This window comes from Palaemon carinicauda, chromosome 13 (genome assembly GCF_036898095.1).
Source record: "Palaemon carinicauda isolate YSFRI2023 chromosome 13, ASM3689809v2, whole genome shotgun sequence".
Lineage (NCBI taxonomy): Eukaryota > Metazoa > Arthropoda > Malacostraca > Decapoda > Palaemonidae > Palaemon > Palaemon carinicauda.
The window spans coordinates 146,026,157-146,049,952 of record NC_090737.1 but is presented as its reverse complement, the minus strand read 5'-3'; the positions used below and the strand labels follow the sequence as shown (position 1 = coordinate 146,049,952).

Genomic DNA, 23,796 nt, shown 5'->3' with positions numbered 1-23,796 from the left:
TTGCACCGAGGAGGACCTCCTTAAGGCCCTCACTAAGTCGCTTTTGCAAAACTTTATGGCTTACGCCTATGATTTTGCAAATGCCAGGACCCATTGTCGACGACACGTTCTATCCGAAGCCACGATTAGGGATGAACTTAAAAGGCTCATCAAAGCTCCAGTCTGGGGCCCGGATCTTTTCCCAGGGGACTTAGTTAACTCGGTCCTTAGCGAGGCAGCTAGAACCAACCTAAACCTCAAGGTTAGGTGGGCCCTGGTTTCAAAGAGGAGATATGAGCCTCCTAGTACCCCAATTCGAGGTAGGAAGAGATTGAGGCCCTTCCAATCTTCCCAATTCAGGCAACCTCTGCAAGTAGTTCAACCGGTCTCAGTCCACGGAAGAACTACGTTCCTTCACAAAAGATCTGCTACTAATGAATACAACCCAAAGTTTACGTCGCTCAAGATTTCACGGACGCTTGTTCAGCGTGCCAAAGAAAGACTCAGACAAACGAAGAGTAATCCGGGGCCTGTCTCGTTTAAGTTCCTTCACTCGTTGCGACAAATCCCATATGCTTGCCGTCTCGCAGGTGTGGACCTTACTTCCCCGTGGGGCCGTCACCACCTCCATCGATCTTCCAGATGCCTACTATCACGTTCCAATAGCAAGGCAAACAAGCCTATGCATTCAAAGTGATGCTATTGGGGCTCACCTTACCACCCAGAATCTTCACCAAACTAGCAGAGACAGTAATTCAAGAGCTTCGGATTCAGGGGATACAGGTAGTAGCCTATCTAGACGATTAGCTATTCTGGTCAGACAATGCCCAGATTTCCCGCGTAGCAACGAACAAAGTCCTCACCTTCCTTCGGCAACTGGGATTCCAAGTCAACCTCGAGAAATCCCGCCGGGTCCCACAGACCAAGTTTCAATGGCTGGGACTACAAGGGGACCTGTTCTCCCATACGCTGTGCCTCCCCAAGCCGAAAGGAAGGTGATAGCAAGGAATACAAAACAATTTCTCAAGGGAAAGTTGACCTTCCGAAGGAGCCGTATATTAGACCAGAAAAAAAGATATTTAGAAAAGTTATCAGATGAAATGATGCCTGTGCCACAGGTGGAGAGATAACAGGAGTAGATTTAAATGATCTTGTAGTAACTGACAGATTTGGTTGTGCTGATGTGAGGAGAAAAATAAACCATGAGAAACATATTTTGCCAGATCCAAGGATTAAAATTACAACAAAATACAAATATTATTATTATTTTTATTATTATTATTATTATCATTATTATTATTATTACTATTATTGTTATTATTTTATTATTATTATTGTTATTATTAATAATTGCCAAACCACAACCGTAGTTGGAAAAGCAGGATGCCATAAGCCCAAAGGCTTCAACACAGAAAATAGCCCATTGAGAAAGAAAGGAAATCTACAAGAGAAGTTTAAGAACAATAATAACATTAAAATAAATCTTTCATATTTAAACTATAAAAACTTGAAAATAACGAGTAAAACTTCAAAATAACGTGAGGAAGAGAAACAAGATAGAATAATGTATCCAAGTGTACCCGTAAGCAAGAGATCTCTAACCCAAGATAGTGGAAGACCATGGTACAGAGGCAATGGCACTACCCAAAACTAGAGAACAATTGTTTAATTTTGGAGTGTCCTGTTCCTAAGAAGTACAGCTTACCATAGCTATAGAGTCTCTTCTACCCTTACCAAGAAGAAAGTACCCACTGAACAATTACAGTGCGGTAGTAACCTCTTAAGAGAAGAATTATTTAGTAATTTCAGTGTTGTCAATTGTATGAGGAAAGAGGAGAATGTGTAAAGAATAGGCCAGACTATTCTGTGTATGTGTCGGCAAAGATGAAATAAGCCGTAACCAGAGAGAGGGATCCAATGTACTACTGTCTAGCCAGTCAAAGGACCCAATAAGTCTCTAGCGGTAGTATCTCAATGGGTAGCTGGTGCCTATAAAAGACTTGGACAATCATCCCAGTAAGACATGCTTAACAATTGCAATAGACGTCCTTATTGACAGTCTTTTGAGATTTTCAGCAATAGTCATCATTTGGAAACATTTTATTTCATTCAATCTGCCTTGTTTTGAGAATTTTTCTCCTGTCTGGTCTTCAACTGCTGACTTTAATCTTAATTTGCTGGATAGAAATTTGCAGTGTAATAAATTTGTTATTCCTGATTTGGATATTAATCTCTTGCACCGTCGTTCAGTCAGTTCATTGTGCATGTTACCTAAGATTTTTCATAATTTAAATCATCCATTGCACTTAGATCTTCAGACCCTCACAGATTGTACCATCCTGTATGTAGTGCTAGGTATGGAGTTAATTTTAAAAGTCATGTATTCTGCATCATAAGGCAAAATACTACACAATATTCTATATGTTTTATTCCAGCTTTGATCAGATTGTGGAATGATCTTAATCGGCAGTGGAATCGGTGGAACTTTACAAATTTTTCTGTTGAGCAGGTTGACTTCAGTCTCGCTTTATACTTTTTATATGACTTATCTATTTTAATATTGTTACTGATATTTTTTCATTCATTACTTATATTTTATTCGCTATTCCCATATTTACTTTCCTAACAGAGCTTCTTTCCCTGTTGAAGCCCTTGGACTTGTAGCATTCTGCTTTTCCAATCAGGGTTGTAGTTTGGCTAGTAATAATGATAATAAAATAATGATAATGAAAGATGGGCACAAGTTAGTTTTGGAGTTGGCAAGAGGAAAAAGCATGGAGACTTGTAGCATTCTGCTTTTCCAATCATTGTTGTAGTTTGGCTAGTAATAATAATAAAATAATAATGATAATAAAAGATGGGCACAAGTTGATTTTGGAGCCAGCAATAGAAAAAGGTATGGGTGAAGTCGCAGTTAAAATGATAAGCACACACAACAGAAACTGAAAATAATAAGAAAAATGTGAAGAATAAATATTAGCAAGTAATTTTTAGCATCAATAAGAAATCGTTAAAATTGCTGAGAAAAAGACATAAAAAAGGATTCTAGTGTAGTATACATTATTACCTTGGGAAAGGGGTGAAGAGATAAAGATCTGATGGTGGAATCAAGATGTACAAAAAGCTAATTGAAGATATGAAAAGTACTTTAGGCTCTGTCAAGGGTCAGACATTGAAAAGTATAGTCTTCACGAATGAGCTAACCCTCTTAAATAGAGAATGCCATGATGGAGTTATTCGGTTTCAATATTAAATTTCATTTGCTTATTAAAGCCCTGTGAATGCCTTGATGAAGTCATTGAGCTTCAGCGTGGCATATCATTCCCGTCTTGAAGCTTGGTGACAGAAAGAGGGCTCTCGAACTTGGGGAAATTGCTCCCCCAGTTCGAATCTAAATTTCTCTCTCGCTTATCTTTTTCATCCTCATAATATTACTTCGACCTCCTAATTTTATGAACTTTCTTTCATGGTGCTGTCCCAACTATATGAGAAAAATCCCTTATATGTGTATATATCTCTCTCTCTCTCTCTCTCTCTCTCTCTCTCTCTCTCTCTCTCTCTCTCTCTCTCTCTCTCTCTCTCTCTCTCTCTCTCTCTCTCTCTCTATATATATATATATATATTTTTTTTTCTTTTTTTTTGGGCATGGATGTTTCCAAATCCTTTATTGCTGCCTGCTTCGATGAATGGGAGAAGGTGTTAGGGTTGGGAGGTATTTGCATTCAAAGCTATATGTTAGAGTATTGGATGATCTCAGCCATCCTGAAGATGGTTTGGACCCTTTTGGCGGAACTATTCTCAAGTGTTGGGTCTTCGGAATCGAGGGTGATCCAATGCTTGGGGTAGGACTCTCGTCTTTTTTCCAGAATCCCATCATCACAGATATTGGGAGGAGGATCCCATAGTTTCTTGGTCTTGGTCCCAACAGGCAGGTTCAGCTTTCACCTGTGCCTCTATATCTGTTTTGACGCTATCCTTCGGGTAGGGTATGGAGTGGATCATACGGGAAGTATACTCTCATTGTGCCGATAATGAAGAGTGCAAATTTCCTTTTTGACGTGTGATGGCCTAGTATTCACGAGCAGGTAAATCAAACTAATCACTTTCTCTCTCCCAAACTCGTCTTATGGATTCTTTAGGCAACGAACCCCCATCCCCTGGATACACTGACTCTCCCCCCGGCACTGTTGACGATCTCTGCTAATTTAATTAAGGAACATTCAGTTGACAACCTAGGAACTAAAAATGACTCTTCTACTAATGTTTTAAAACCAAGTAAGTCGGGTAACAAAAGGAAACTTCGAATCCTTCATGTTACCCAAATTCCAATAGATACTGATTATGATATGCTATGTAAAGCATTTAAATGCTAGGGAGTGATAAAAGAAAGAAGAATGAAACTGGAAAATTATTTCATGATAATCATGAAGAAGCATTTAGTGCAATATATAACATTAATTATATTAAAATTAATAACTTAAATGTCATGGGTGCCCTATGTGATGAGATACCAAACAATTTGGATGTATATAGACCTGCTGACTAGTTTGAAAAAGTTATTGATATAGCTATACTTTCCCAGAGAAAGCCAAAACTACCAATGTGGCTTGTGCCAAGCCTAAAGGGAGTAATGGAAATTATTTTAGAATAAGCAAACTAATTCAGAAAAAGGTAGGAACCATTTCACCAGATGATATATCTTGCTTTGGAAAAAAAAAGCTTCCTAATCCATGCCAATTTATGCACGCAATCAGTAATACTGTCTAACCCCAAGACAAGTAGTGATGATGATGTGTTAGATGTCAAACCCCACTTAAATTTTAGTTACGGAAGGGGAGTAGTCTTCAATAAAGACCTGTATGCATTTACAGAAGAGGAAATACTGGCCAAGTGTCCATTAAGTGTGGAAATTGCATAGGGTTCCTGGGACGTTGATGATTATCCTTACTTTCCAGGATGCCGATGTGCCTTTCCACATCGTTATTGAAAATGAAAGAATTGAAGTTCGATCTTTCAAGCAAGAGCCCCCTACAATGTTTCAAGTGTTTCAAATTTGGACACCCTTCTAAAGTTTGTTAGAATGATAAAAATGTGTAGCATCTGTTCCAGACCTTATCATGGACACTGTACACTTTAGGCCAGCTATTTGAACTGCAACTCGAACAATAAATCCACTGACAGGAGCTGCTAGATTGATACGTTTGAAGAAGCTGCCCTCAACAAATCCAGTGTAGAACACATAAGTGTCGTACATACCAAAAGACTACTGAATAAACCAAACAACTATGCAAAGGCATTAAAATCAAGAGAAAATATACCACAGAAGACATCAAACCCACATAGCAATGCCAGTAATTCCAAGAAAAGAAATACATCATCTAATTATAATAAGGTTTTGCATGACAAGGTAAGCATATTGCCTTCCAGGGCTTTGCCACGGTGTATTAAAACTGTGATATTTCCCATTTCTATAAAACCTTCATTCCCCATTACCAACAATAGTACTAACCTCAGGCCATGGCCTGCCGGATTTGATGGAGGTTCCACTTGAAACCAAGTTACCAGATGTGCCTGTGGTGGGGAAGGTGCAAAAACCCAGTAGCTCACCACCTATTAAGCAGAAAAAGTAGAGACCGCGATTTCTCTCGCCACCTTCCATAAGAAATATTAGAGTTTTGGCATCAAATAAATATGATGTTTTGTCTGTTGATGTTTCTGATAAACCCGAAAACAATTTAAATAAATCAGAAATTCAAGTTGAGATCCACCATCCCCCTCAACAATTGGATCAAATGGACAAAAAAAAAAAAAAAAAAAAATCACCAACACAAAACCATATTTATCAAGACCCTCTCTAATAAAACCACCGGGAAATGGTATTAGATAAAAAATTTAACCATTTTGCAATGGAATTGTCAAGATTTAAGGGCCAAATGTGAAAAACTTTAAGCTCTCAATTCACGAGCATTCTCCTATAATTGTATGTCTACAGAAGTGCAAGCTTGATGTTAATACCCCTTGTCCTCGTGAATATATTAGTTATAGAGTACCATATGATCACCGAGTACGGAGCCAGGGGGGATAGTCTCATATATGTTCGTCGAGATGTTCCCCAAATACCTTTATCTATTCGTTCACCTCTGCAGGCATGGTTGTACAGATTGATATAGGGAGAAAATATACAATGTGCTCTCTGTACTTGCCTCCAAATGATAACATATCATATGATGATTTAGTAGAGGTGATTCAATAGCTCCCTCAACCTTTTCTTTTACTTGGAGATTTGAATGGTAGACATCCTTTGTGGGGTGATGTAGCAAACACCAGGGGCAATATTATATCATGAATTGTGGAAAACGAGGATGTTAGACTCCTTAATACAGGAGAGCCCACACACTTCCGTGTTCAGACTGGTACCTTGTCCTGCATTGACCTTTCAATTGCAAGCTCTACCTGCCTTCTTAATTTTGATTAGATGATTGGCATACTAGTGATCATGCACCAATCATTATAATCACCAACAATGGTCCCCTCTTTCCAAAGGTTGCCATGATGGAATCTTGACAAGGCAGACTGGGATAAATTTTGTGACCTAAGTGAAATCGAGGGGAATGTAGAACAGTTTGAAAGTATTGATGATGCCGTAGACTTACTGAATGGAACTCTCCATACAGAAGGAATCAATTTGATTTTCAAAACACAGGGTTATTCAAACGACGACCAGTCCCGTGGTGGTCTTCAGAATTAACTGTCAGGCACAGAGCCACCAGAAAATCTCTGACTAGATTGCATAGATGCCCTACTGTGGAAAATTTGATAACATACAAAAAGTGTAGGGCACAGTTCCGTCTTGCCATGAAAGAAGCTAGTCCCTAATCTTGGGCATCTTTTGTTTCCCCAGTCAACAGTAGTACACCACCATCTTTTGTATGGAGGAAAATAAAAAAAGATTGCAGGCAAATTTATCCCAAACCCACCACCAGTGTTGAAGGTGAACGGTCAGTATGTGACTGAAGCAAATGATGTTAGCAATGCCCTGACTGATCATTTCTGAAATGTATCATGCTAGTGTGAAGCAGTTCCTGGTCACTAGTATAGGAGCATTGAAGAAAAAAAAATTTAATTTTGCAACAGGAAGGGAAGAGTCGTATAATTTTACTTTTACTGAAAGAGAATTTGATTCTTCGCCTGCTACTTATAATGACACAACCCCTGGACCCGATGGAATTCCATATGCCATGATTAAACATATACATTTTTATACAAAGTTATTTATTGTAAGCATTACTAACAGAATATGGCATGATCATAATTATCCCAGTGTTTCCCTCATAATCAGAGAATGCCTTTATGAAGTCATGGAGATTCAGCACGGCATATGATTCCCGTGCTGAAATTTGGTGACGGGCAAGAGGGCTTTCGAACTTGGGGTAACTGCATCCCCAGTTCTAATGTAAATTTTTCTCATCTTTTTCTTTCTCTAAATATTCCTTCGACTTTCTCCTAATTTTATAAACTTACTTTCGTGTTGCTGTCCTAACTCTGAGAAAAATCTCCCCTATTATATATATATATATATATATATATATACAGTATATATATATATATATACAGTATATATATATATATATATATACAGTATATATATATATATATATATATATATATATATATATATATTTTTTTTTTTTTTTTTCTTTTGGCTTGGATGTTTCTTTATCCATTATAGCCCCTGGCGTGGATGTTTCTACATCTGTTATTGCTGCCTGCTTCGATGAATGAAAGGTGGAAGGGGTTGGGAGGCATTTGCATTCAAAGCTATATGTGAGAGTACTGGATGATCTCAGCCATCCTGAAGATTATTTGGACCTTTTTAGGAGAACTTTTCTCAAGTGTTGGGTCTTTGGAATCCAGGGGATCCAATGCTTGGGATAGGAATCTCGGGTTCTGGCCGGAATCCCATCTGTACAGATATGGGGAGGATGATTCCATAATTTCTTGGTCTCGGTCCTGACAGGCAGGTTCAGCTTAAACCTGTGCCTCTATATCTGTTTTGGTGCTATCCTTCGGGTAGGGTATGGAGTGGACCATCTGGGAAGTATACTCTCATTGTACTCATAGTGGAGAATGCAAATTTCCTTTCCGACATGTGATACATTTTTGATATTCTCAAGGAGGTAAATCACCTAACTCACTCACAAACGACAAACTACAGTATTCTCTAAATTAGATCTCTCTAATGACAAAATCCCCTCCCCCGGATATGCTGAATCTCCCCCAGCACAGTTGACGTCCTCAGGCAAGTCCTATTAAGGAAAATTCTGTTGATGACTTTGGAATCGGTAAGGACCATTTTACTGATATTCCAAACTAGAGTAATTTGTGTAACAGGAGGAAACTTCAAATCCTTCATGTTACCCAAATTCCAATTGACAAAAACTATGATAATGTATATAAAGCATTCGAGTGCTATGTATGTATAAATGAAATAAGAATGAAACTTGAAGATGAAAAATGTGAGTCATTGATATCTTACAGTATTCATGTTGAAGCATTTAGCGCAGTAATTAATATTAATATCAGAATTAATAACTTGAATATCATGGCTGCTCTCTGCAATAAGGCACCAAAATATTTGGATGTATATAGGCCTGCCGACTGGTTGGAAAAAGACGCTAATCTAGTTATGCCTTCTCAGAGAAAGCCGAAACCACCAATGTCGCTTGTAGCTGAATCTAAGGGGGGTTACAGGGAATTATTTTAAAATATGCAAATTAGTTCAGAAAAAAGTAGGAATAATTGCTCCTTGAGATATATCTCGTTTTGGAAAATATAGTTACCTTATCCATGTCAAATCAAGCTTATAATTCGTAATATTGTCCAATCTCATAACAGATGTCAAACCCTACCTAAATTTTAGCTACGGAAAAGGGGTAGTTTTTAACAAAGATTTATATGAATTTACAGAGGAGGAGATACTGGCCATGTGTCCATTGAATGTATGGAAAGTACACAAAGTCCCAGGTACATCATTGAGTATCTTTACTTTCCAGGATGCTGATGTATTTTTCCATATTACTATTGAAAATGAAATTGTTAAAGTACCACCATTCAAGCAGAAACCACTGCAATGTTTTAATTGTTTTAAATTTGGACACCCGTCCAAAGTTAGCAAAAATGAGAAAATGTGTTGTATTTGCCCAAAATTTTACCATGGAGAATGTGCACTTGAGGCCAGGTGTTTAAATTGTAACTTGAATCATATATCCACTGACAGGACCTGCTAGCTGTATAAGTTGGAAGAAGCTGCCCTCAACAAATCATATTTAGAGCATATAATTGTGAGACATGCAAAAAGTCTATTAAATGGATCACATAGCTATGCTAACACATAAAAATCAAACCTACCTAGTATGGACAATATTTCAAGAAAAAGAAATACACCATCTGATGAAAAGCTGAATTACGAGGTAAACATATTGCCTCCTGAGGCTATACCACAGTGTATTAAAACTGGGGCATTGCCTACCTCTGTACAACCTTCTTCCCCAATACAAACAATACAAAAAATAGAAAACCTCTCTCAGGCCATGTCCTTGCCTAATTTGATGGAGGTTCCACTTAAAAACAACTTACCTGATGCACCTGTAGTGGAAAAGGTGCAAAAAACGTAGAACATCACCACCTATTAATCGTAAAAGAGAGAGACCTCCATCTCTCTCACCCCCCTCCATTAGAAACATTAAAATGTCATCAAATAAATTTGATGTTTTGTCTATTGATGTTTCTGATATGCCGGAAGATAACTTGAATAAATCAGAAGTTCAAATTGAGGGCCACCATTCACCTTAACAAATGATCAAAAGGACACAAAGAAAAAGACAAACATAAACCCTAATATATCTAGGCCATCTGTAAAGAAACCTACAGTACCAGAAATAATGTTAGATTAAAAACTGCCAATTGGAATACCTCATCCAAGATGTATTCCAGAAATAATCCATGGTTTTCTCCTCCATTATGCAATGGAAATGTCAGGGCTTTAATGGCCAAATATGAAGTACTTAAGCTTCTAATTAATGATCATTCCCCAAAATTGTATGTGCACAGGGAGCATGCTTGATGCTAACACTCCTTGTCCTCAAGAGTATGTTAGATATAGAACACCATATAAGCAGGGAGCCATGGAGGAAGTCTCATGTACGATAGTCGAGATGTTCCCCAAATACCTTTATCTGTTTGTATACCTTTGCAGTTAGTGGTTGTACAGATAGATATAGGGAGAAAATATACATTATGCTCTCTGTACTTACCTCCAAATGATAACATATCCTATGATAATTTAGAAGAGGTGATTCAACAACTCCCTCAACCTTTTCTCTTACTGGGAGATATGAAGGGCAGACATCCTTAATGGGGTGATGTTTTAGCAAACACAAGGGGCAACATTATATCATCAATTGTGGAAAATGAGGATGTCGGGCTCCTTGATATAGGAGAGCCCACACACTTTCATATCCAGACAGGTATCTTGTAATGCATTGACCTATCAAGCAAAAGCTCTAATTGCCTTCTTGACTTTGATTGGGGAACATTATACTAGTGATCATGCACCTATCAATATAAACGCCTATAATGGTCCACGTTTACAAAAAATGCCACAATGGAATCTTGACAAGGCAGATTAGGATAGATTTCCTGAGCTAACCGAAATTGAAGCGAGTGCAGATCAGTTTGAAAATATTGATGATGCCATAGACTTACTGAATGGAACCCTTCATACAGCAGGAATTAATTCAATTCCCAAAACAACAGGGTGATTCAAAGGATGACCAGTCGCCTGGTAGTCTTCAGAATAACTGCCCTGCACAGAGCCACAAGAAGGTCTTTAACTCAATTACATAGACGCTGTATTGAGGACAATTTGATTATATATGAGAAATATAGAGCACAGTTCCGTTGGCCATGAAAAAAGCTAGGCGCCAGTCTTGGGTATCTTTTGTTTCTTCCATTAACAGTAGAACACCACAATCCTTGTGTGGAGGAAAGTAAAAAAGATAGCAGGAAAATTCAACCCAAATCACCACCAGTGTTGAAGGTGAATGATCAGTATGTGACTGGATCAACTGAGGTTAGCAATGGCCTGGCTGATCATTTCTCAAATGTATCATGCAAGTGTGATGGAGTCCCTGGACACCAGCATAGGATTATTGAAGAAAAGAAAATTTTAAATTTTGCAGCAGGAAGGGAAGAGTCATACAATTCTCTGTTCACAGAAAAAGAGTTTGATTCCGCACTTGCTACGTGTAATGAAACAGCCCTTGGACCCGAGGAAATTCCATATGCAATATTCAAACATGCGCCTATTTATTCAAAGTTATTTATTTTAAGCATTTTTAACAGAATATGGCATGATCATAGTTATCCAAGTGTTTTGGAACTAGCCATTATTTTAGCCTTTTGAAAGCCCGGTAACGGTAAGTTTTTAGCAGCAAACTATCAACCAATTGCATTGACATCTTGCTAATGTAAGATTATGGAGAAGATGGTCAATGCAAGACTGATGTGGTACCTGGAAAAGAAGGGTATTTTATCACTTATCCAGTGTGGATTTAGAAAAATGCACTCAACGACTGATGTGTTGATACGACTTGAGTCCTCTATTTGTGAAGCTTTTGCTTCCAAACAGCACCATGGAACAGTCTTTTTTTTACCTTGAAAAGGCATATGATACTGCATGGAGATATGGTATACTTAAAATCATTCATAATTTGGGATTACGAGAGAGCTCCATTGTTCTTTCAATCATTTATTTCACATAGATTTTTTTCAAGTGAGAGGGTGGGGGATACTCTATTGGAGAGAAAATGTGAGGAAGGAGTTCTCCAGAGTAGTATGCTGAGTGTAACACTAGTTGCACTTGCTATTAATGGAATATCCTCTGTCATTCCTAAAGATATTCTCTCTAGACTATTTTTAGATTATCTTTATATCATTTGCTGGAGCTAGAATGGCAATGGTTGAAAGAAAATTATAACCATCAATTGACAAAGTAATTAAATGGGCTGATATGAATGAATTTAAGTTCTTGACAAGTAAAACAGTTGTTGTCCATTTCTGTCGTATTCCGGGAGTACATCCATACCCGGATATGTATATCAAAGGTCAGCGTATACGTCCCATGCATGAGTGAAGCTAGATTTCTAGGGTTGATCTTTGATTGTAGGGTTACATGAGTTTCTCAATTGAAAGCTTTAAAATTGAAATGTCTTGAGGCTTTGAATCTCTTAAAAGTTTTGTCCTATACATTATGAGGGCAGACCGCAAAATTATTCTAAAGTTATACAAGGCCTTAATTTTTTCAAAAACTAGTTATGGGTGTGATGTATTCCTCAGCCACCCCAAGTCGACTAAAGATTTTAGATTCTCTACACCATACTGGTATCAGATTGGTAACAGGAGCATTTAGAACTTTGCCTATTCCAAGCCAACTTGTTGACGCTGGAGAATTACCGTTAGACGTTTTCCAAAAGTTCTATTATTTGGTATTGGTTTAGGTTTCAAGGCTTCCTAATTCTTTAGCCTGTCAGACTGCAAGCTTTATCAAGCACTCAACATACATTTAGGTGCACCCAAAATCCCCTCAACCTTATGGTTTTCGGGTGAAACAACTGATACAGTCTTGATACAGTTAGAAGTAAGGTGCTCCCATTTACGGTATCATCAACGCCTCCATGGAAATTACGAGAGGTATCTTTTGTAAATATTTTATTGGAATTAAAACAAATATGACTGACATTGAAGCCAGGTCTCTTTTTATGGAACATGTGTCAGAACATAAGGAATTTACTTATATATATACTGATGGTTCCAAATCTGAAGCTGGTGTTGGATTTTTAGTAAATAGTAATGCTTTTAATTGTAGAGTTGCACTTCCTCTAACAGCTTCCATATTTACGCCCGAGCTATACGGCATATTAACCGCTATCGAGAAAATGGCGTTACAAGACGAGCGCAATTTTACCATTTTTAGTGATGCAAGAAGTGTCCTACAAGTTGTAGAAGTTTTTGATTCCAATAATCCTTTAGTTTTAATGATTTTGGAGTGGGTTTTAATTATTGGTATGAAAGGTATAACAGTTAGATTTTGCTGGGTTCAGGCACACGTATGTGTGTCTGGAAATGAGAAGGCAGATTCACAGGCCAAGAATGCTGCAGCTGAGTTGCTACCCAGAAGGTATCCTATTCCCAGTAATGATTTTTTTTTTTTTACCTACAATCAGAAATTTTATCAATAATAATTGGCAACAGCATTGGGATGGTTTACTTGAAAATAAGATGAGAGAAATAAGTAATGTTATATCTCCTTGGAGGTATAACAGGATGCCCTGAAAGTGGGAGACTACTCTTTGTCATCTCCACATTGGTCACACTTGGCTGACACATGAGTTTTTGCTAGCTGGCCAACATCAACCATATTGCAACGACTGTTTGGTACTCTTGACAGTGAGGCATTTGTTGACTGAATGCCCCACTTAAAGTAATGAAAGAAATAGATATCTGTTTGAGGCACGAGGTGAGGATGGTAGGTTCATCCTTGCCAAGATTCTTGTACATGATGTGTCGGACCATGCTAGTGGTATTTTTAGATTTATTTCATAAGCTGGTCTTCTGAAAGATATTCAAGTTTTAAAATGACATCTTTGCTTTTATGGTTTTAATCAAATATTCTTTTATTTTTTTTACTTCAATAAACGATATTGGCGTCAATGACCTTAGATGTCAGGATGCCAGAAAACTTCAAATCAATCAATCAATCTATCAAGTCTCTGGGAACTAGCCATTATTTTAGCCTTTTTAAAACCCAGTAAGGACAATTTGTTAGCAGCAAACTGTCGCCCAATTGCATTGACATCTTGTTTATGTAAAATCATGGAGAAGATTGTCAATGCAAGACTGATGTGGTACCTGGAAAAGAAGGGTATTTTATCTCCTACTCAGTGTGGATTTAGCAAAATGCATTAGACTTATATGTTGATACGTCTTGAGTTCTCTATTTGTGAAGCGTGCTTCCAAACAGCACCTAACAATCTTTTTTGACCCTGAAAAGGCATATGATACTACATGGAGATATGATATACTGAAAACCATTCATGAATTGGGATAAAGAGGGGAGCTACCACTGCTTATTCAATCATTTTGTTCATTTGTTGCAATACTTATAAATAGTAACTAGTTTTGGAAGTTTTTTTTCTAAGGTAATTTCAGACAGTATATATATTTCATTTTGATTTAAATCATGATTTTTTACTCTGATTTAAATCAATTTAAATCACTTGATGATTTACCCTGGGTGAAAGTAAGGTGGGTTATGCTTCACTTCTTTTGCCGCTGACTGTACCTTAAGTGTTTGAATGCCAAAAGAAATAAAAACAAGTGTCTAACTTCCTTTTATTAATTCATATTCATCATTCATACTCATCTAAGGTCTTTTCATTAAACGTAATAATTTTTAACATGGTGTTATATATATGGATTTCGCATTTTATTTATTCATGTTTTTTTAATGACTTCTTTCTTTATGATGCATTTTATTTATTCATACTATTTATTTTCTGTTCAAGTCATTCTTAATAACTTGACATTTGTGTTATTTACATTCGTTTTCTTTAGTGACTTCATTCCTAGTGATTATGTAACATACTGTATTATTTATTCATAATATTTATTCTTTATTTGTCCTTCTTAATAATTTAACATTTTAATTGTTTACATTCGTTTCTTTATTGACACCATATTTGTATTGATAATTTAACATCTTTTCATTTATACTCAATATTCGTTCTCTGTTTGCTATTCATAATGATTTAATATTTTATTTACGTTCGTTTTTTAGTGACTTCATTCGTAGTGATCATTTAACATCTTTGTATTTATTCATAATATTAATTTTATATTTTATTCATAATTATTTAAAAGCATTTTATTTTTTTACGTCCATTTTGTTTATTGACTTTATTCTTAGTAATTATTTATCTTTATACTGTATATTCATAATATTCATTTTCTATTTGTCATTCATAATGTTTTAACATTTTACTTATGTTTTTTTTTCATTGACTTTATTTGTAGTTATCATTTAACATTTATTTATTAATTTATTCATAGTGAATTGACATTTTATTTGTTTATTGGGTAGGGTTCTTTTTGTGGTGACGGCGATGGAAAATATAGAAAGAAAACTCAGACTAGAACTGTAAAGCAATGGCACAGAGACCATGGCAATGTTTTAAGACATAATTAATTGTTTATAATTCAAGCAAAGCAACCCTTCATTTTTTTTCTTTTAGATAATTTGTTATAACAGTTTTTAATTCCTATTATTTTGATCTTTTATAGGGAGGTGGTTGAGTGTGAAGAATTCTTATCATTAACATCACAGCAAGTAATAAAGCTTATTTCAAGTGATAGACTAACGACTCCATCAGAAGAAAAGGTAATAATTCTCATTCTTATAGTTTGTGTTTGTATAACTGTTATTACTTGGTTCAAAACATTGAGGTACTGTATCAGGTTTGCATTAAATTGTTTTAAGTGGTGTTTTATTACTTACAAGAGTTAAGCTCTTTAAAGTATTCAAAATTTGGAATGTGTTTAGCTTCACTCATGAAATGAAACTAATAGGTACCAATACTTCAATCTTACCACTATTTTCTGCTCCATATTTACCAGATTGTCCTCAATTCAATATAATTTCCGTGCTGAAGTTTTGTGGTGGACAAGAGGGCTCTTGAACTAGGAAATAATTTTTCTCAGTTTGACTCAAAATTTCTCTTACTTTTTCTATTGGAAATTAATTTTTCAACTGCTTTCATATTTTATCAACAGCTTCCCTCCTTGCTCTCTCACCCCGTTTCCCCTTTTTGCTGTCTAGATTCTTGGGAAGGGACACCATTATTATTATTATTATTATTATTATTATTATTATTATTATTATTATTATTATTAGCTAAGCTACAACCCTAGTTGGAAAAGCAAGATGCTATAAGCCCAAGGGGTCCAACAGAGAAAAATAGCCCAGTGAGGAAAGGAAAAAGGAATAAATAAGCGATATAAGAAGTAATGAAAAATTGAAATAAAATATTTAAAAAAACATTAACAACATTAAAGTCGATCACTCATATACAGACTATAAAAAGACTTGTATCAGCCTGTTCAACATCAAAACATTTGTTGCAAGTTTGAACTTTTCAAGTTCTACTGATTCAACTACCCGATCAGGAAGATCATTCCACAACTTGGTCACAGCTGTAACAAAGCTTCTAGAATACTATGTGGTATTGAGCCTCATGATGGAAAAGGCCTGACTATTAGAATTACTGCATGCCTTATATTACGAACAGGATAGAACTGTCCAGGAAGATCTAAATGTAAAAGATGGTCAGAATTGTGAAAAATCTTATGCAACATGCATAATGAACTAATTGAACAACAGTGCCAACGATTACTATCTAGATCAGGAATAATAAATTTAGTAGACAGTAAGTTCCTGTCCAACAAATTAAGATGAGAATCAGCAGCTGAAGACCAGACAGGAGAACAATACTCGAAACAAGGTAGAATGAAAGAATTAGAGCACTTCTTCTGAATAGATTGATCACCGAAAATATTGAAAGACTTTCTCAATAAGCCAATTTTTGTGCAATTAAAGAAGACACAGACCTAATGTGTTTCTCATTGCAGTGATTGGAGTTTTTCAAAAACCAGCTATGAGAGCTGTGGCGGTCCTGCCAACTAGTCAATTATGTTTGGAACCAAGGAGTGTCAGTATTCCCATATTGGCGTGCGGAACTATCTCTTACAGAAATTTGGCCTTCGGATTCCAGGCCAATATTTTTAGAGATAGGACTCTCGGCCTTCTGTCCAGTTTGTGTGTCACTATGATTAAAGTGGGGGTGATTGTATTTTTGAAATGCTCTCGGTATCATCAAGCAGGTTTGGCTTAAACTTAGCCACTCTAATCATAGTGATTCCATCTCATGTGGTGGGGTAGGGAATGGACTTTTGGGAGCCAGTTGTCACAGGTGTGATTGATGTAGGAATTAATTCCCTGAAAGCTAGTGGGGTCTCTTTCGGGATGTAGGATAGTCTAAAATTTCCCTTCCCTTAAACTTTTTTCCATTTGTTTTGTTCTTTTTTATTTTTATTCCCATCCCTCTACTAAAATGATAATTTAAAACATATGACAATGTTACCCCTACTCATGAACCCCCTGACAAGCTCCTGACACTGTTGACAACCTTTGCCAGTTTGATTAAAGAAAATTCTTTCGATGGCATAGGCACTAAGAAAGACCACTCTTCCATTATTCTCAATAGCAAAGGTATGTTAAGGAATTGAAAAGAATTTCATATATTATATACCTTTAAATTGTTACTATGAAACTTTATGGATGACTCTCAAACCCCATGGTAACATTAGTGAAATTAGGATGAACCTGAAATAGGTTAATAACAAATGGGGAGCCTTCCACCTTGAATAGATTTCCTTATCTGGTCTACTAGACCTGTATATGAAATTCCAGAGATCTGTCATTTCCACTAAGCCTGGAGGTGGTTTAGTGCTTCCTGCCCCCAGCAGGGAAAATGTCGATATCAGCAATAAGGATTCAATGTTTGTATTTCCATTGGAACAAGAGGGAAAACTTTGGAGCTTAGCTTTTTTACTTACCATGAGAATGTAAGATTTGTTCCTTCAGAAATCGTTATTGTGATTTCAAGTTATAAGTCCTATACAGGGATTAAATAAAACTCTAGTATATTTTATTAGTCTATAACTGAGGGAGCAGTAATAAGACGCAAATACGTTTTACGTATTTTTTTTGGAACTAATTTATCAAATGTAGTTTCAACAAAGTATGAATCTGATCCAGCATTACATCACATCAAAGTCCATATTTTCTCGTGTAGAAAAAATATATAAATACATTATCGGAATAACGCCACTCAATGGAGATGTGAAACCAAATCTATCTGACATGTTCAGATGTTCGGAAATGCATAAACACTGTGACGCAAACGTTCACTCGGCACTGGTGTTATTAGTCAGATATGCACCTACATAGAACAGTATGTTTATCATCACTGTGATCTGCACTAGAGGGTAGGTGTACCCATGCACCCGATGCACTGTAAAGTCCCAAAACAGTCCACTGTTCATCGCAGCACTAGACGACGGGTTTAATGACACTACCCGCCGCCACCACAAAGTGTTTTATTTCATGTACTTGCTTCGCGTAATGTTTGTAGAAGATCCTAGATGATCTCCACCCAGTGTATGAGCAAAGTCTTTCAAAGTCCATATGTTGAAAGCAGTTCAACGAAGAAGCAACTTTCCTCAGATCGTGACCTGCGGGTGTACTATCAGGATCCGCTCTGCGAATAAAGTAGGTGAGCTTCGCTCTCAGTTGTCTTAAAGATAGGTTTGATCCTGAGGTTTCGCCTCTGAAGAGCTGTCCTCCCTTGAAGTTCAAAGTTCTTCGAAGATAGACCTTAAGACACACTACTGGGCACAGAGAGGCATCTTCCTTCAATGAGCAGATTCTCCAAGGACCCCACTTCTTAGTGTGTAGCTCGTTCTTGGCAAGAAAGGCAGGATCAGGAAAAACTTTCAGTTCTCTTGAGTCTAGGAACTGAATATGGCCTTCATTTCGGATAAGGCCACTATTTCACTAACTCTAGCCCCTAAGGCTATTGCTAATAAAAAAATGACTTTCTGTGTTCAATTCTTTAGAGTACAATCCTCATTGTTTAGGTTCGAAGCATAGTGCAAGACTTTGTCCAAGGACCACGTAACGGGCTTTGGTGGGGTTGCTGGCTTGAGTCTAGCGCATGCTTTTGGGATCTTATTAAAGATTTCACTAGAGAGGTCCACCTCAAAAGCGTACAGAAGTGGTCTAGCCAGGGCCGATTTACATGAGGTAATTGCAGTAGAGGCCAGGCCTTGTTTGTGTAGGTGTATGAAGAATGCAAGACAGAAATCAAATGATATCTCTGTTGGTATCCTTATTTTCACAAAGGACACCCATTTCTTCCATGACGATTCATATTGTGTCCTAGTCGAACTTGACTTGTACTCCTCGATGAAGTCAGCTTTATCCTTCGAGATTTCAAAGTTTTTGTTCGCAGCTAGGGCGAGAAAATCATGAGATATTGGTTGTTGGTTCTCGAGGATGAAGCGTAGACAGTCGACTTTTGGATCAGTTGAGATAGCACTGGATTCGGCAGAGGAAACAGCTTCAGTTTCAGCTCTAGGACTAGAGGGAACCAATTGCTTTTGGGCCACTTGGGGGCCACTACTGCTGCTGTCCCTCTGAAGGATCTTAGCTTGTCAAGGACTCTTAGCAGGAGATTGGTTGGTGGAAACAGATAAATGCGATTCCACCTGTTCCAGTCGAGGGACATGGTGTCCATTGCCTTTGCTTGAGGGTCCATGTAAAGGGCTACATAACGAGGTAGTTTCTTGTTGTCGCTCGTTGCGAAGAGGTCGATTTGCAGTTCTGGGACTTTTTCCGAGATGAGGGAGAATGAGTCTGCGTCTAGGGACCATTCTGTCTCTATGGGCTTTCACCTGGATAGAGCGTCCACTGTCACATTGCAGAACCCTTGTAGGTGAACTGCTGATAGGTGCTTTCCCTTCCTCCTTGCCAGGTAGAAGATGGCTAACATCACATGGTTGATGTGGGGTGATCTCGAGCCTTGTCGATTTAGTCACTTTACTATCACCTCGTTGTCCAGGACCAATCTGATTTGCCTTGATCTGCGAGGGGATAGTTTCTTCAACATCAGGAAAACTGCCATAGTTTCCAAAATGTTGATATGAAAGATTTTGAACTGGTGCAACCAGTTCCCTTGTACTTTTTTGTCCTGAGAATGGCCTCCCCATCCTTCCAAGGAGGCATCCGTGTGTATCACCACTGATGGTTGTGGTGGTTGCAGGGGAATTGTCTGTGCTAGGCTCTTGGCTGTTGACCATGGCCTTAACTGCGTGCGCAACAAGGTCGGGGTCAACCTTTGTTGATCTCTTCGAGCGTTTGATGCGTATTTCCTCCAGACTCCTGTCGCATCTTTCAGACGTGCTTTTAGCACCGGGTCTGTCATTGCTGCAAACTGGAGAGTCAAAGTCAAAGTCAAAGTCAAAAACCTTTATTCCATTATAAAATGGTTATTCTGTTACATAACAATGTAAATTACTTACATAAAAATCACAATAATTGGATTGTAAATATCTAGGATATATATACATTCAAGTAAAATTAAAAAAAATATTGCTTAAGTTTCTTTTTGAATAAATCAGAACTAACATTTATACATTTTCTTATTTCCAGAGGTAGTTTGTTCCAGTAAGCTGGGCCCCTTATTGCCATTGAGCGTGAACCCAAATCCGTTCGATAGCTGTCTACATATACTCTTTCCTGTTGGCATCTTGAAATCCTCTTGTGACGGATTAGTCTTCTGACAGATCCCGCTATTTCTCTCCTCTTCTTGGATGGAATGAAGAGGTGGTGTGACTTAAAGTTCTATTGGATTCCTTACCACTGGAATTGTTGAGCTGGAGAGAGACGAGACTTCTTGCGATTGATCTTGAAGCCCAGGTGTTCCAGGAACTGGATCACCTTGTTGGCTGCTTGCAGACAAATAGTCAAGGATGCTGCCCATACCAGCCAATCATCTAGATATGCTGCCACTTGAACTTCTTCGGAGCGTAGCTGTTGGACAATTGTGTCTGCTAGCTTCGTGAATATCCCTGGGGCTGTGTTCAATCTGAAGGGCATTGCTGTGAAGACAAACTTCTTCTTCTGTAGTTTGAATCCTAGGTAGGAGGAGAAAGGGCAACTCATTGGAAGATGCCAGTAAGCATCTGCTAGGTCTATTTAGACTGTATACGCCCCTTTTGGCAGAAGGGTCCTTATGTGTTGCAAAGTAAGCATCCGGAACTTGTTGTTCTCGATGAACTTGTTGAGTGGAGACAAGTCTAGAATGACTCTGAGTTTGTCTGAGTCTTTCTTGGGAACACAAAACAGCCTTCCCTGGAACTTGATGGACTTCGCTTTCCTTATTACCTTCTTGTTCAAGAGTTCTGAGGTATATTCTTCCAACAAGGGGGTGGAGTGTTGGAAGAATTCTGGAAAAAGGGGTGGAGTTCTGCTCCATTTCCACCCGAGTCCATTCGTGATTAGGCTGTGGGCCCAGGGATCGAAGGTCCAGCGATCCCGAAAGTAATGCAGTCTGCCCCCTACCTGGAACCCCTCATTGCTTGGGGGGTCCTGCGAATTTGTTTCCATGACCACGTCCTCCTCGGCCCCGAGAGAAGTTACCTCCTGGAGAACTTCTCTTAGGGCCATTTCCATTTTGACTGGGGCGAAAAGAAGTCGACTGCCTCTCAAAGTTAGGGTTGAAAACTGGCGACTGGGCTACCAATTGTTGAGGGACCATCTGGAAGGTGGTCTGAGGCATCGTGGTCATAGTCACAGCGGGGAGTTGTGCAGGTCTACTTGGTCTCCTTGCCTCTTTATTCTTGGGCTTGGGACCTCCGTCCGAGAAGATTTCCTCTTCGAGTTCATGCCCCACTTTTGGAGAAGGTTCTTGTTCTCCATGGCTGCTCTGGCAACGATATCTTGGACCATTTCCTGTGGGAAAAGGTCTTTACCCCAGATACTCGAAGTAATCAGCTTCCTTGGTTCATGTTTGATGGTTGCTGAGGCCAAAACGAACTCTCTACAGGGTCTCCTCGCTCTGAGGAAAGCATATAAGTCCTTCACAAGGGTACCCATGTGAGACTTAACCAGGAAGATGAACATTTCTGGGGCATTATGTTGGCCTGCACTCATTTCCAGACAGTTCTGATGAGAGAGGGAGGCCGCAAGTCTCTCCTTCGACGACTCCTGTTCCTTCCTCAGAAGATGGTCTGGCAACTTCGGAAGGTTCTCATTGAACTGTTGGCCTGCTATCTCTGGATCCAACTTAGAGACGGAGAAGGTTAAGTGGACATCCTTCCACTTCTCCTCGCAGGTAGTCAGTGCTAGAGAGAATGGCTTGCATCCCTCTAGGGTTGGGCAGGGTTTGCCCTTGTCAACTGCCTTGACGGCACAGTCTAGTGCTTTCTCCGAAAAGGGGAAAGAGATGGAGGAAGGGGCAAGAAAGGTGGGGTGTTTCTTGCTCAGTGCTGAGACTTTGGAGTTGATGTGCCAGGCTCCCTTCAAGGCTTTCAGGAGGATGGCTTGCGCCTTTTCATGTTCGAAAACAATGACCTCTTTGGGTACCGTTTCCTCTCAGGCTGCGTTTTCATCCCGTAGTCTCACGTAGCACTCTGGGTAGGCTGAAAAGTTAGGCCAGAACTCAAGGTTTTCTTCAGGGCCTCCTTACAGTAGGCCCTGTTCAGTGTCGGTGGACACTTCTGACATCCTCTTCTGGTGGATGTCCATGCCTTCTAGCGCCTTATTGATGTCCGAGTCGATCTTCAGTTGTATGAAGGGGGGCCGGACCTGTTCCTGAGGCACCACCGCACTCGGCAGATCCTTGGCGAACAGTAGGCACCTTAGGGAGTCCTTAGGTAAGTATGGTCCTGGAGAGTTCTTCTGGAACCCTCTTACCCATTTGCGAAGGGTCTCCCTCGCTGTATCCCTAGTCTCTATGGTGACTAGGGGGTCTTTCCGAAGCCATTGGCCAGCAGTGTTGATGAGGTGGGGCAACCCCTCGGGTCCCAATACCTCAGGACTCCTGACAGGATGCAGCAGGGGGCATGAGTTCTGCACTTCGTGTGACCACAAAAGTCTTTCCCTTTGTGATTGCAGAACAATGCTGCGCACTTTTCCATCGGCTCCTCCTGTAAAGGAAAAGGACCAAATGAGTATTGCTATTTTTTATATTATTATTAACATTAATATTATTATTATTATTACTTGCTAAGCTACAACCCTAGTTGGAAAAGCAAGATGCTATAAGCCCAGGGGCCCCAACAGGGAAAATAGCCCTGTGAGGAAATGAAACAAGGAAAAATGAAATATTTTAAGAAGAGTAATAACATTGAAATAAATATTTACCATATAAACTATAAAAACTTTAACAAAACAAGAGAAAGAGAAATCAGAAAGAATAGTGTGCCTGAGTGTACCCTCAAGCAAGAGAACTCTAACCCAAGACAGTGGAAGACCATGGTAGAGAGGCTATAGCACTACCCAAGACTAGAGAACAATGGTTTGATTTTGGAGTGTCCTTCTCTTAGAAGAGCCGCTTACCATAGCTAAAGAGTCTCTTCTACCCTTACCAAAAGGAAAGTAGCCACTGAATACATACAGTGCAGTAGTTAACCCCTTGAGCGAAGAAGAATTGTTCAGTAATCTCAGAGTTGTCAGGTGTATGAGGACAGAGGAGAATCTGTAAAGAATAGGCCAGACTATTCGGCGTATGGGTAGGCAAAGAGAAAGAACCGTAACCAGAAAGAAGGATCCTATATGGTGCTGTCTGGCCAGTCAAAGGACCCCATAACTCTCTGGCGGTAGTATTAATATCAGTGATATAGAAGCATACAATTTTAATAACAAAAGTAATCACTATTGTTTATGGTAGCTTAGGATAGTAAGCTTGAAAGGAAGTAGAAAAGACACATATCTGTATTTCTTCTCCCAGGCCATTGCTGAGACCTCCGTCAGTATTAATATTCAGTTTCCCTGATAGGGAAAATACAAGGTAGAAAAACTCTAGGAACTAGAGTTAGAGTTAGTAAATGTCTTATACTAACATTATCCACCTGTAGTAT

At 38.6% G+C, this 23,796-nt stretch overlaps 1 protein-coding gene across 1 annotated transcript in view; it reads left to right on the top strand.

The window, feature by feature from the left end:
* kel (kelch protein) overlaps positions 1-23,796 on the top strand; it is a 660,870-nt gene that overhangs the window by 301,560 nt on the left and 335,514 nt on the right. Inside the window, exon 6 of the mRNA XM_068386033.1 lies at positions 15,379-15,475. Within this exon, the coding sequence (XP_068242134.1) occupies positions 15,379-15,475 (97 nt within the window). The remainder of the gene's footprint in view (positions 1-15,378; positions 15,476-23,796) is intronic.